Source organism: Chamaea fasciata, unplaced genomic scaffold (genome assembly GCF_029207755.1).
Source record: "Chamaea fasciata isolate MVZ Bird 193981 ecotype frontalis unplaced genomic scaffold, bChaFas1.0.hap1 SCAF_1, whole genome shotgun sequence".
In the NCBI taxonomy this organism is placed as follows: domain Eukaryota; kingdom Metazoa; phylum Chordata; class Aves; order Passeriformes; family Sylviidae; genus Chamaea; species Chamaea fasciata.
Window position 1 is genome coordinate 103,146,333 of NW_027094086.1, and position 14,122 is coordinate 103,160,454.

At 37.0% G+C, this 14,122-nt stretch overlaps 1 protein-coding gene across 1 annotated transcript in view; it reads left to right on the forward strand.

Annotated features, from left to right (window-relative positions):
- The window catches only part of CNTNAP2 (contactin associated protein 2), a 765,857-nt gene that overhangs the window by 354,830 nt on the left and 396,905 nt on the right, over positions 1–14,122 (forward strand). Inside the window, exon 11 of the mRNA XM_066189178.1 lies at positions 7,096–7,267. Within this exon, the coding sequence (XP_066045275.1) occupies positions 7,096–7,267 (172 nt within the window). The remainder of the gene's footprint in view (positions 1–7,095; positions 7,268–14,122) is intronic.

Consider the following 14,122-nt stretch of genomic DNA (forward strand, 5'->3'; position numbering starts at 1 on the left):
GTAGTTTCTTTTCTGAATGCAGAAGTCTTTCTGAATTATCATAATTTTTTTTTCCATTTAAATATTATTTGAAATAGCATATGAATTTTACCCACTTAAACAGCAATTTAGGATGTCTTGCGGTATTTATTAAGACTGAAATAATTCCTTGTTTATGAAAATCATGCTTGTGTTCTGCTAAATTGTTGAGATTTGCTCCCAGTACCAGTATAACACGTGGAATTTTTTTTTAGCTTGTAGTCCAGTTTCTATGTGATCTGGGAACAGACCTGTGCTTGGGTACATTCTTCCAGATAATCACTTTATTTGGAAATTATATGGTCTATGTATTTTGCAGGAAGCGATTTTGAAAATAGGAGAGGTATTAAATTTGTAGTTAACTGAGGTTAGAAACAAATGAGTTCCTTTGTCATGGGAAAATAAAGGGAAAGGAAAGAGATATCAGAATTTAAGGTGAGATGTACCTCAGTACCCACGACAGTTCATTTCAAACTGTACTGGTACCATCACAATACAACCTGGGTTGCAAACCTGCCATTTCCCAACAGTGATTGGAAGCCCCAAACATATTTGTATGCCTTGAATTTCGTGGCCAGCCATTTTGAAAAGTGTCTCAAAACAGTTCTTAAGAAGTCCACTGCTGTTCACACTAAGATCCACAGTCATCTGTGAGAAGCACAGAATCAATAAAGCAGGTAAAAGAGAAAATTATACTGTAGTCTTACCCTTCCCTTGTTACTGGCAGCAATTTCCCTGTTTGCTTCCAAAGACAGTATGCCTGGCTTTTTATTATGCTTTTGTCAGTGCTTTCGAAATTATATTCCTCTACCTTTTTTTTTTTTTTTTTGTGCATTCATCCTAGGCTTTTAATATCGTGTAAAATAGTATTTGTGCAAGTTGTGTTGTGGCTTGGAGATACTCTGTTCACAGCTGGTTGCTCAGCTCTTATCATCTGAGTATCTTTTGGACTTTTTCTTATCTTCCTGTTTCTTTCTTCAATGACTACTTATAAACAATACCAGTATAATTATGTGTTCAGATAACCTATTATGCCCTACATGATCTATATCTATGGCTTGGTCACATAACCCAAGATTTTCTCTGGCACTCAATAAATGAAATCTGTAATGCTGTATTGGTATTCTTCATACCTCAAGTAGAGAGATTTTAGAAGCTTCTTTTTAAAAAATCTGTCTATCAAGAACTTGCAGGTGCTGAATCGGTGTCAATACACCAAAGGAAATGTAGCTGGGAGTTAAGGAGTGATAGTGTAGGAAGAGACTGCAGAATCCCAATGTTTCTCCAGAACTGGCTCCAATTAATAAGCAGAAAACTGGTGATAAAACATTCTTAGAGAAGAAAGTATGGCTGAAGAGCAGATTTCCAAGTGAGATAAAAAATCAGGAATCATACCACTGGTAGAGAGTGCTGCCAAGTCTTGTGAGATCAAGTTAAACTTTTTCATCATATTACAAATTACATGTGCAGAGAAGATTCTTGGTAGTCCACCAGAGACTTCATTAATGCTAGCTTGTTTTTACCAAGGGGCTCGTGTGCCCCAGGAGTGCTAGAAGCACATCATCTTCTTGTTCTAAACTCCAGCTTTAGTAAACTCTGTTTTTCTCTGTGTATTGAGACACATTTGGGTTTCTTAGGTTAGCAATTTAGATTTTCTGGGATAGAATGCACTGCCTTGCTATAAACTTCTGTATTTCCGTAAGCTAAACAATGACAGCAAAGTAAAGATCAATTTGTTAGAAAATGACTTATTCAAGAAGTTGATGACTTTCTAGTACACAGATACAAACTGTAGTCCCTATTCTTGTTTATCTTTCTACATTCCACCAAATTGAAAGATGCTAAAGTCATGTTTATTTTCATCTTTAATTATATGATTCTATGATTATCAGAACAGTTCTTATGGTTGCTAAATGTGGGATGCCAATGTCATTATAAACTCCATCCTTAGTCCTTGTATTTCCTAATACAGAAAGACAACTACAATTAAAAACAATCTTTACAGAAATGCAGATGTTGAAAAAAAATACTATTTTAATTCATGCTGTTCATCCCCTCTGCATTTTTTTTATTTTATATTCTTGGAGCAGGAATCTTCTAGTTTTCCAAAGGTACTGCCTGTCTTCCACTTGACACTTAGGGCTCCATTCTGGTCTGACTGAAATAAGGATAAAATACTACAGTAAATCTGGATAAGGAGGGTGGATCAAGCTTTTCTTTCAGAGTCTTTTCCTATTTATTAACATTTGAAACATCAGCTCTATCTTCAGTCTAAGTATTGTTAGGCACTGAATTTGAATTTTGTTCTGTGGGTTCAGAATAACATCTTATATATATGTTTGATATATATATAAAATTTGACTACTAACCCTTCAGTGATACTGTGCTGCTATTTATCCTGACAGGTAAAGAGCTTTGTTTCCTTTCTCTCATCCTACATAGCAGGAGTCCTGGGCATATACTTGAAACCCCCCCCCAAAAAAAAACAACCCCAGACTTGAAATCAGTCATTTTTTAAATTGATTTTCCTCCAGTTACCCATGCAACTAGTTGAAGAAAACATGGATTACTGATTAGATATCAAAGACACTTGTTACTATTTTTTAGAATTAAGTGTATTTATTGTACTAAAAAAATCAAATATCATCTGTATTAAATTGTTGGCCCATCATTAACTAACAAATAATATAAAAGGAACAAAACCATCATGCCATAAAGAAGAACTGCCTTCTTGTTTCAATATAATTTGCATTACATTTCAAAGAAAATCTGAGTGTTTAATATAGGGGTACAAAATAATCTCTGATTGTACATCCAGAATCTAGTGTGATATTTCATTCTTAGGTCAGATCTCAGAAATGAGTAGTGCACATATACATTCTTCTGTTATTATAACATGAACCTGAATGTACGAATACCATGAATGTATTCTTCCTTCAACTTCCTTTTTTAGAATGCCTTTGGTAGAACCTTAATCAGCTGATTCAAAAAGATACCTAATAGATCTTCACACTGAAAAAGGGATATGTTTTTAATTTCATAGGTTTTATTGTATTTCTAATAGTTTATTTAATCATTTATCTTATTATATTAAAGTGATTTTTAACAAAAAAAAAGCATTCATTTAAATTCTACCTTTTCTGATTTTTATTGAAAGTTTGAACTAAAATCAGGAGCTGGATCTGTAATTTGGCTGTTCTGTGTTCAGTACATCAGAATGAAGTCCTGGAAACAATTTTCTTGAACATTGGCAGATTCAGATTTCATCCATGTATGGACTTTTGAGGTATATTCCCTCTCTTTGTGGTCTTTAAATATGAAAAATTTTAAAAAAAAGGTAATGTAGAGATTCTTTACATCAGAAATTACAGGATAATGGAGTCTACGTGACTTAGAGTTGTGTTTGTAAGCATAAGCATGAACATTGCTTTGGACTGTGCAAACTGAATTTTATGTGCATTTTGAAAATGTACATAGTTTCTTGTCAACAAGAAGATCAATGAAGCGTTGTCCAAATTGTTCATCCATTACTTAGCCTTCCTAGTGTCAGCATTACTGTCAGCTTTAGTTAGAGAACTTCATTTATTTAAAATTTCATTCACTGTGGGAAGGATGAGAAAGTGAATCATGTCTCAATAATGGGAATCTGGAAGGGAAAGACATTGTCTTGTATACTGAATTAAAACCACAAGGTACTAGGTCATTTTGAGGTTTGCATTTGAGGAAGAAGCTTTGTCCCAAATGATTCTTGCCCCAGAATAGTCCTAAATGTCCAGGTGTCACTTAATTAATGGACATTAGACTGTATACCTGATAGTTCAAAAACAATGTGGGTAAGGCTTATCTAGCTGCTTTTCTTCTTTTTTGTGAGAAGCATATGGTTGAAAAAACCTATTCTTCTATTCCCTGTGGAGTGGAAATTGTTTTTTGAAATTACCTCTTAGCATATCTGTTAGAGTATAGCATGACTGAAATGCTTTGACACTCAATCAGCCCCACAGACATGTTATGAAATGTGCTGTACTAGGGCATAAAACTCCTGCCTCTTTCAGTTTCTTACATGACTAGAAACAGCAAAGGGAATAGCAGCAAGACAGGCAAACAAAGACATTTTCATGGGAAAATTATAGTTTTGATAGATACAGAAACATTCGGAATCCCAAATTGATTTAATACTCAGTGTACACCACTCTCTTGGATAATGGACAAAAGCTTGATTTTTGTAGTTAGGGGAGGAGAAGCTGCCACTTCCAGCCACTCCATCCCACAACTCCCTTCTGCCCCAGTCAGGAAACCCAATGACATGGGATCTCCACTGAGGCTGAGGGACCCAGCTACTGCTTTTCTGTGTCCAGGTTCAACCAGTAGCAAACCAGAACATGTCAGAGAGCAATAATAGCTGTGCACTAATATAGTGCACACTTCAGATGCAGTGAGGCAGAGAATATTGAAATACCTCTGCAGTCAGTTCTGGAATGGTCTCAAATTGTGGAATCAAATAATACATTTGTAATAAGATATTTGGTTCATACTCTTTCTGATGTGAACAATGAATTGTGGCTCTCAGTTTTGATCTTATTTTTCAGTTAGTGTTTGTAGGATGGTGGATAATCTTTCCTTATATTCAGATATATCTGTATAATTTCCTTGGCTTTGAAGGGTTTACATGAATATTATTGTTTACTCTAGTACTGATTAACTTGAATTTAATATTTAAACCAAAGGAATTGTGGAACTGCTCTGAACCCAAAGGTGATATGCGGGTTTCCTGCCCCGCTCTGGTACTGTACTAAAGATCTAAATGAAAATATGCTTTGTTTTATTTGGGAGATTCCTACTTGGGAGGATTTCTAGGGTTCAGTAATAGTTTAAAAACTAAGAAAATTATACTGAAAGAGTAAGTTGTTTAAATATAACTGAGGAAAGTGCCTGGTAAGACCATACAAATATTGGGCTTGCATCCACCAAACAACACAGAACTAACTTGCACTTTTGTCTCTCTCTACTGTTGTCTGTAAAGCCTCACATAAATCAATTTAATCAGTCACTAGTAAGAACAACTTAAAAAATGTAGGTGGCAGGATTCTGAAAGCCCGCTTCTATTTTCATCAGATAAGTCACTAGCCAATGCCATGCTGGAAAGACAATTTAGGTCATGTCCTTACAGCTTGATTTTTCTGCCTGTCCAAAATAACAATTCCTACAGTCCATGATTAGAAATTTTGGTTGGTTGGTTGGCTGGGTGGTTGGCTGGGGTTTTCTGGGCATTTGATCTGAAGAGCTTATTATGTGCTAGTTAGGCATTTGGGGGATCCCCAAGGAGCTTTTCCTTCTGCATCGAATGTGTGTAACCAAGAGTGACGTGGTTATATGTATGTCTCATAGCAGGTTATGGCTCCTTGTAATAGTGTCATAATTTTAGTCCAGAGGTGATACAACCTCAAGGCAAGCCCAGCTTCCTTGATACCTGTCAGAACTTTTAGCATTGTCCCAGGTTAATAGCATCCCTAATAAATTCTGTGCCACCGCCAGTGAAGTCTGGAGTCCATACTTAAATGAATCAGGGAAGTTTAGAAGCTACCAAAAGTAAATTTAGCCGATGGGCAGCATCACTTTAGAAAATTTTAAAAAGTATTAATGATGATATGAAATCTCTTAGGCAAAAGCCTTTTAGTCAAAATGTATCTTTATTAGACTTTGGCAAGGACTTATGTGTAATGAGTTGTGGGGTTTTTTTGGTAATAGGTGCTGTATTAGTCATCATCTGACCTCAAGCATCTCTTGCTTGTTTCTCCACTTGTTGCCCTCTTTTTGAGGCAATTCAACTATTTATGTGGCATGTGAAAAACTGTATTCAGGAGAAAAAAATAAAATTATGTTCATCACTTTTTTCTGTTCAAATAATGTCAGTTTGATAAACTTTTATTATCCTGTCTCCATAAATGCTATTGAAGAGGCCATAAGGCATTGGAGATTGACAAGGTGGATAAAAAAATTGGAGAAGGAATGGGAGTTGTAAAATCTGTCTTAGCCACCACAGCAAATGTGTTATTTTAAATGTGATATTTTACCCTTGTCAGACAAGTATTGCATGGCTGGCCATCTACCTAGCTGAAATCTGCAACACCATTACAATTTTTTCAGGATTTCTACCTTCTTTACCTTCTTTTCTTTTCAATAAACTGTCATTCCTCCCTCTCTCTTCCTTCTTGCTCCTATCTTAAATGGATTCTGTCTTTTTCAGGGACTACATTGTTAAAGATTTATAAGTAGTGAATGGGTCTCTCCACTGTCTTATCAAGGACATTTTTCTCAAATAAACTGACACATGCACTTCTGAAGGGCATGCAGTTAAACAATAGCATACAAACATGCTCTGTATCTCTGCCTTTTAGCTTGTGCAAGACACTAAGTCATTCTCATCTCTTGTAAACCACCTCCAAATACACAAGAAAATGAATGTATTCAGAAAAAAACTGAAAATGCTACAGAATGTCCTCAGATTCCTCAGAAGTGATTCAGGACATTAGATTTTAGGACTGCTTTCAAGTTTACAGAAAGATTCCAGCACAAGTATTCTTTGCCCATGAAAAAAAAAGACAAAGTAACAAAGACTGGAAACCTAGCTCTAGAGAAGGCTGAACTGGAAATTTCCCTCAAGGCTGCATTTTTAGTGAAAAAAATCAGAGGAATTAGAATGTGAGTTCTAAAATATAGCAAGAAGATAAATCTTTTTCCTACTCTAAGAATATTTATATGAGAAAGAAGGAATAAGAAGCAGCAGAGAGGACTCGAGGAGAAAGTAGCAGAAAACTTCCATCCTTTAGACAAAAAAAAAAAAGAATAATCAGCTGTACTGTATAAATTCTTTCAGTTAGTTGACAATTACTTAAATTAATAGCATTGCAATGTAAATTAATAACTTTATTAATATTTATTTTATTTAATACTTCCTTAATACGTTGCCTTTTTTCCCACCCTCATCCAGGAAACCTGTGTTTCTTTTCCTTTGAAAAAATCCTGGCTTAAGTCATGGTAAATGAGGTTAATAATGCTCTTTACTTTGCTTCTCTGCAGGGTTTCCTGTACAGATGAATGACTCGGATCACTCGCTGTTTGAGCATTCTTTTCAAGGGTGCATGCAGAGTATCCATGTGGATGATCAGCTGGTGGATTTGCATGCCGTGGAGCAAGGCGAGCTGGGAAGCTTTGCCAATGTCACCATTGACATGTGTGCCATTATTGACAGGTAAGCTGTGGAGAGATCACCCATACTCTGGTACACTGACACATCCTTCATATTCTGAAAATATACAGAAAAGAGGGTCCTGACAATGCCAGTGATCATGTCAAGATGGCCCTATCTTTTCAGCAGTGGGAACCATTCTTGGGTGAGGGAGATGATGGCTTTAAATTGTAGACTGTGTAGGGTGCAGTGCAAAGCAACTCTCAAATCTCTCCACTCATCAGCAGAGGAGGAGGTGAAAAGTTCTTGTAAGTCAGGCTCAGCCTATATATGTATATATGGCTGCCTTGAACAGAGGAAACTCCTCACTCATTTTGTCTGCTTCTTAGATGACTGTTATGGAGACCTTTTTGCAACTAGAAGTTGTGGTTCCTGCCTTCAGCCCCTTCTGGCTTCCCTGTGTTCCTCAGAGAACTAAAGCAGGTCTGCATGCTTGCGCACCAGTGAATGCAATAAATGCTCAAACTTAATTAATGTTTACAGGGTTTGGTTTTTTCCATTGTGAGAAGAGTTATTGAGAATTAGGGCAGCCTTTTTCTTTGACACTATCTTTTCAAGCACTTACCTGTATTCATATTTGTTGCTTCTGATTAATGGTTTCTTTGTCGGTGAAAAAAAGAAAATACCAGGAAAGACAGAAAAACCAAGTAGTCCAACTTCTGAATGCAGGTGGCTTGGCTTATCATGAAAACTACTTTACATTAAAGCCATTGCAAGCCTGCTGGAAAGCTGAAAATGGCTTTTTCAAATAGTGGCTCTGAAAGGAGCAAGGAGTACTAGATCAGAGAACCCTGGAAAAATTCAGGTAATAATCAACTACCTATGTACATGTCACCCTCTAAAAGCAGGGCCAACTTCAAAGCTACATCAGGTTACTCAGGACCAGTTGAGCTTTGTATATCTCCAAGGACAGATATTCTGCTGGCTCAGTGCTTTTGGATATCATCAGCAAATATCTGCATAGCTGTGGTAAAGAAATGCGTGTTCTTTTAATTTCCTACTTCATTTTAAGAGACTCTCAGAGATAGGTGCTACTGTGAAAAAAACAAAATATAACATTGATCTTGCAAAATGCCTTCTCTTCCTGAAATATAGGCATCCATTTGCACTAAATGAGTTGTGGTAGGTTGACCATGGCCAGGAGCCAAACACCCACCCTACCTTTAGCTCTCTTCCCTGTCCTGAGAGACGGGGAGAAAAACAGAAGAGAGGCAAAAAGACTGATGGATTAAGAAGACAGTTTAATAGGAAAAGAAAAAGTTGCACGTGTAAGCAAAGCAGAAAGAGAATTTTGTTCACTGTTTTACATCAGCAAGCAAATGTCCAGCTGTTCCCTGGAAAGCAGAGCCTCATCTCAGCAAATGTAGTGGTTGTTATGGAAGAGAAACTCCATAACATTAAACATACTTCTTTCCTCTTCCATTCTGAGGTTTTATTTCTGGGCATGCTGTTGTACAGTATGGGATTTCCCACAGGAAACTGCTTCCAAATCCCTGCTTCTGAAGTCTCAGTTTGGCTCAGCTATCCCAGCTATGTCCTTATCTAACCTCTTACCCTGCCCCTCCTCCTGGCCTTTAAAGGGAAGGATGTGGAGAGAAGCCTTGGATGCTTCTGCCCAAGTGCTGTTGAGCTGCAGCCGAGAGTGGTCTGGTACCAGCGTGGTTTAAGCACACCTGGGAAACACAACACCCATGGACTGCTGAGAAGAAGATCAATTTAGTGACCCCACCCCAGCGAGAGCCAGTATACCACTGCAGTAGTCTCAGTGTTAAAGGATGTAATTTGCAGTGTACCAGTGAGTTGCTCTCAGGCCAATTTATATTGATTCTGTTGAAGATTGAAGTCATAATGAAAAGAGCATGTGACAAGCTGGTGTCGTGGGGATGAAGTTTGTTCTGTCTCCTCACACATATCTGAAATTATAAAGAATTTCTGTGGTCAGTATTTGTCATTTTGTATTACTTGGTTTTATTTTGAATATTTGGTTTTGGAAATGTAAACCGACTTGAAAAAAAAGGATGTGAAGATACAGCCAATTAAGTCTCTGCTTTTCCTCCAATGGATACATTTAAGGTTATACAACAATTTGTATTGATCTCAGTGATTGAACCCATTTATGCCAGTTTCTATTAGAAAAAGATCCATTATTATGGTGAAGTTAATCAGAATTAAGGTTTTAAATATATTATGATGTGATTACAATTAACTTACAATGAAAGTTAATTAGCATCAAAGCTTTATGATACATTTATGAAATACAAGACTTAAGGCTTCCTATACACTGAGCAGCTTATTTTGGAAGTTAGCTTCTCACAGAAGTTACTATTTAGAAGCAATTTCTTTTTATAATGCGTAATATACATCCAAATATTGCATATAATTCCATGTGCCACATAAAAGTTGCATGTAGTGGTCTTTTATGATATGAAAATATTACTATGGTTTCTAAATTTTTACGTATTACATATTAGGTTTATTATACATATATATATATATATATATACACACATCTGTATTCATAACAGAGTTTAGCATAAATAACTGTGTGTTACCTATGCTTACGTATGTATGTATTTATAGTTTCTTTGCATGTTATATATAAATATATACATATATATATATATATATTATACTTATATAATATTAACATAATCTCAGTCTGTTTCTGTCTTCTACCACCTTGGGCACTGATATCATCCTCGTAAAAGTTAAAACTGTGTCTTACATTTATGCTTTTTAAGCTCAGGAAGATTGTGTTGCAAGCAGAGTAGCAATTGCATAGTCACAGGAAATTGCAATAGTATTGGAATAAGTTTCTTAGGGTTAGCTTTGTTCTTTTCAATGACTGAGATGTAGTCAAGATTGTTGTTTTCCCATGACCAAGTTTATTTCTCATTACTCTGCACTTCAGAACAAACACTTTGGCTGAGAGGCGACAGTGCCAAGCTTTAGATCAGACTGGATTTTCACACTTTGGCTGAGAGGTTACAATGCCAAGCTTTAGATCAGACTGGATTTTCATGGCTGTCTTATTAACATCTGCAAATAAGAGTTTACAAGTACTTCTGCTACAATATGTCGTTATATATAACATTTTTATGTGGCTTTCTTTTAAAGAATCCAAGTACCATGTGTGCTATATATCAACTCAATTTCACTTCCTTTGAAAGGGGAAGATACTTGTGGCTTGTCATAGTGGGATCCTCCCGCTTTCATAAACTAGTTTGGATCTGAATCATAAAGGCTTCAGTCATCATAATCAACATGGAAATTGCTTTCATAGCCGCACTTCAGAAAAGACCCCCACTGGGCAAAAAGATAAGCTGTCACATTGAATTATTCCTACTGCAGGCTTCAGTCATTTGGTTCGGGGGACAAAAGGTGAAGTTGTAAATGGTGCTGTTTTTCATCAATAGGCAGAGCGGTTAGTAAGGAGGGGAGAGTTGTCTCAGCAAGAACATAACAAAAGTTAGTGAGGGTTTGTTGAGTTTTTAGGTTGCACCTGCCAGAGGGTAACTGCGTCCAAAATCCCAGGTTCTGCAGAGCTAAACTCTGGCCTGACGTGGAAAAGGCAGTTCTGAATTTTATTTCCAGCAGTTTTGAAAAATATGAGAAGAACAGTGATGTTAGAGTATTATACTTGTACTTGGGAGATACAACTGTTGAACCAGTGTCTTTTTATTTTGTCTTCCCCTCCTCACATGAGTATTTTTTTGTTGCAAAGATTGCAAGCTGAGATCTAATTACAGGGGATCACCAATGCTAAGGAACATTCTCTTTTTACCAGTAGTTGAATTGTATAAATGCATATAATTTCATGCAGGTATGTATAATTATAGGCAGTTAAAATGCTGCTGATAAAAAAAATAATATTCATTCCTTTTTCTGTCTCTTAATTACCTATAATTGCATTAGCAGTGGTAGTTGCATCGTCACAGTGATCCTCATGCTGCATTGCTTGTGACAGCACAGGTCCCTTTTCACCTTCTTAACATTTACAGCCTAACTCGCTGTTACAGTCCAGATGGTACTGTTGTACTTTCAGATTTAAGCACAGGACATTGAACAGGAATTATTACTCACAGCTAATTTATCCCGGCAGTCTCGGAGAATTCCAAAGTTTTCCTGACTTTATTACGTCTAGAATTATGGATTTTAATCACAAAATCACAATGAGGGAATGCTAAAAGGACTTCAAAATACAGTGTAAAATCTGCCATTGGAGATTATGCAGCACAGAAGCCAATTTTAATGAAAATTTCTGTGTTCCATGTGAAAAAATGGGGGGGGGGGGGGGGGGCAAATGAAAAATTTTAACGTGGCTGTTTTATGAATGTGTAAACAGTGTGATTCTCTCTGTAACACAGTGAGATAAATTTGATGCCAGTATTTGAGTATAATTTCACACTAAAGATTAATTTAAGCAATCAGATACAAGCAGCAGAACATTTCTGGGTGATTATTACTTACCTGCTGTGGGGATACACTCTGTATCACAGAGTGCCAGCATTCAGCTTTAATCCCATACAGCCACATTCTGTCAATTTATTTTTGATTGCCAATCAAAGTTTGAAATAACTCATCTAAATAACAGAACATAGGAAGCTAATTGGTACATAAATATGGCCACAATGTAACTGACAGCAAGACAGTTTTTTTGGACTTAAAAATCATCATGACAAATAGAATTAAAATTCTTAATTTCTGGATCTTTACACAGGCTTTAGGATTCTGCCCTTCCTTGCTGCTTTTCCACTCCCTCTGCCAGGTCAGTGGTTAGACAGACAGACAGATGCTATCCAGCGGTGCTCCTCATGAGGAACAGATGTTATAACAGTGTCCTGACTGGAAGCAAAACCCCCTTTGCAGCTGAGGTCTTTACAATTCAAATTCACAAAAAGGAAGTTATGTGGGACTAGGGAAGGGCTGAAACTACGCCATAACTACAGCCTGCAGATATTCTTGGCTATGTGGCTGGAAGGCACTTCCCACCTGTGTCTGTTCCCTCTCCTCTTCTTCTTCCCACATCTCTTTGTAATCATACAAAATTTTTATGTAGAAATTGAGGTGAAAGCTGCCTTTCAATGAGAGAGATTCAAGTGTGTTTACATAATGGTCCATCTCATTCCAGAAAGGTGGCTTTGTAGGCAGAGATTACACCTCAGATGATAAGGCTTTTAATACTGTGGCACTTGTCCATTATGTACCAGAGTACACAGAGACAACTGCCACGTTATTAACACAGATCAGTAGACAGCTAGGACATTACAAATTCTACAGAGCTAACCACAAAATAGGAATAGTTGAATTAGCTTTCTTTTTGAAGTATTCCTTAGTTTTTTGCAATATTTTTTTGCTATAAAAAAATCTCCATTCTCAAAAAAGGGGATGTGGGGAACATTGTAAAAATCAGGGAAAATAAAGTTTGAGGAATATTAAAAATTTAATAAACTGGGGTTTTCCATGTGTTAACAAACCTTGTCCCTTGCACGTGGCTGGAAATATTTGAATAACTTGGAAAATTTAACTGAGTCTATGCAGTACTTTGCTATCATTGAGAAACTGGCTGGACCTTCCAGCTGTCATTAGTTAGAACAGGACTCCCCAAGACAACAACAGAAAGACAGAATAAGATGGTGATTAGGTCATGGAAGCATAAAAAAAAAGAAAAAAAGCACTGGTAAATAATTTAAGAGTGTAATCAATAACTCTTTAAACAAGTTGGAATAGTTTGAGATGCAGATGGTTTGAATGCTATTTTATTGCCTTTGCCATGTGAGGTTTTTTTCAGTTTTACCCTATATTACACAGGTTACAATAGTCAATAATATTATTATGAGACTCTTTCACATAACTATGTGGGTTGTACATCATCTTGTAGCTGGATGCCCAAACATTTAGAAATCTCAGAATATCCTCAGTTGCTCTTTGTCTTCTATTTAGTCCTATATAAGCTCTGCACAGAGAGGAAAAAAGTCTTTCATTTTAGCTCTAAGGAATACTATTTTTGTTTATCATTATTATTTAAAAATGTAGGCCAGTGAAATAATTTTCTTCAGAAAGTGGATTATTTGGTCATGAAAAATACTTGTTTGTGCTTGTCACGATCCGCTCACACAAGCAGGGTTCGTGATGGTTCGTTTGAGGGATCTCAGAGCTCAAAAGACACAGTGGGGGACAAATTCAGTTTATTCAATCACAAATGCACCTTTATTTAGTGCCAACAAATGCGATAGTGGGGAGAGAAAAGAGAATAGTAAGTAAGAAAAAGAGGGGAAGGGGATTATAGGTACCAACGTGGAGGGTCAAGTCCTCGAGGCTTTTGAAGATGCCTATAGACGTGAGTTTCTCCAGTAGGGTGATCACAAAGTCTGTGGTTAACTCAGAGGTTCTTATAGTCCTCACTGAAGCAACAGGCAGCTGGCCAAACAGGTGGGGGAAATCATTGCAGTGTGTTCATCTAGAGAACTCAGAATAAGTCGGTCATCAGCAGGTACAGTGTCAACCAGTACAAGTCAGCAGGCACAGTCACTTCACCATGACTTGCCCATTGTTTCTGCTCAGGTTCTGATGTTCCGATATGAGTGCTGGGTTTTTCCATCAAACACACCTGCAGGCAGCACTTGGCCAACATCCCACCTCAGCCAGGCCAGAACTCCTGCGTTGAGATTTTGAAGTCCCTTTTAGGGGTTTCAGTCTCTGTCCTTGACGATGGTCATGAGGCAGATGAGGGATCTTCAGACCATCTCTTACAGTACTACAAGAGCTAAGTTAGTAAATATTTAGGTATACTTTGGAGGAGGAGGATTATGTAATGCAGAGTTCTGCATAACTTGACAGATACTAGAGGTAGCCTCT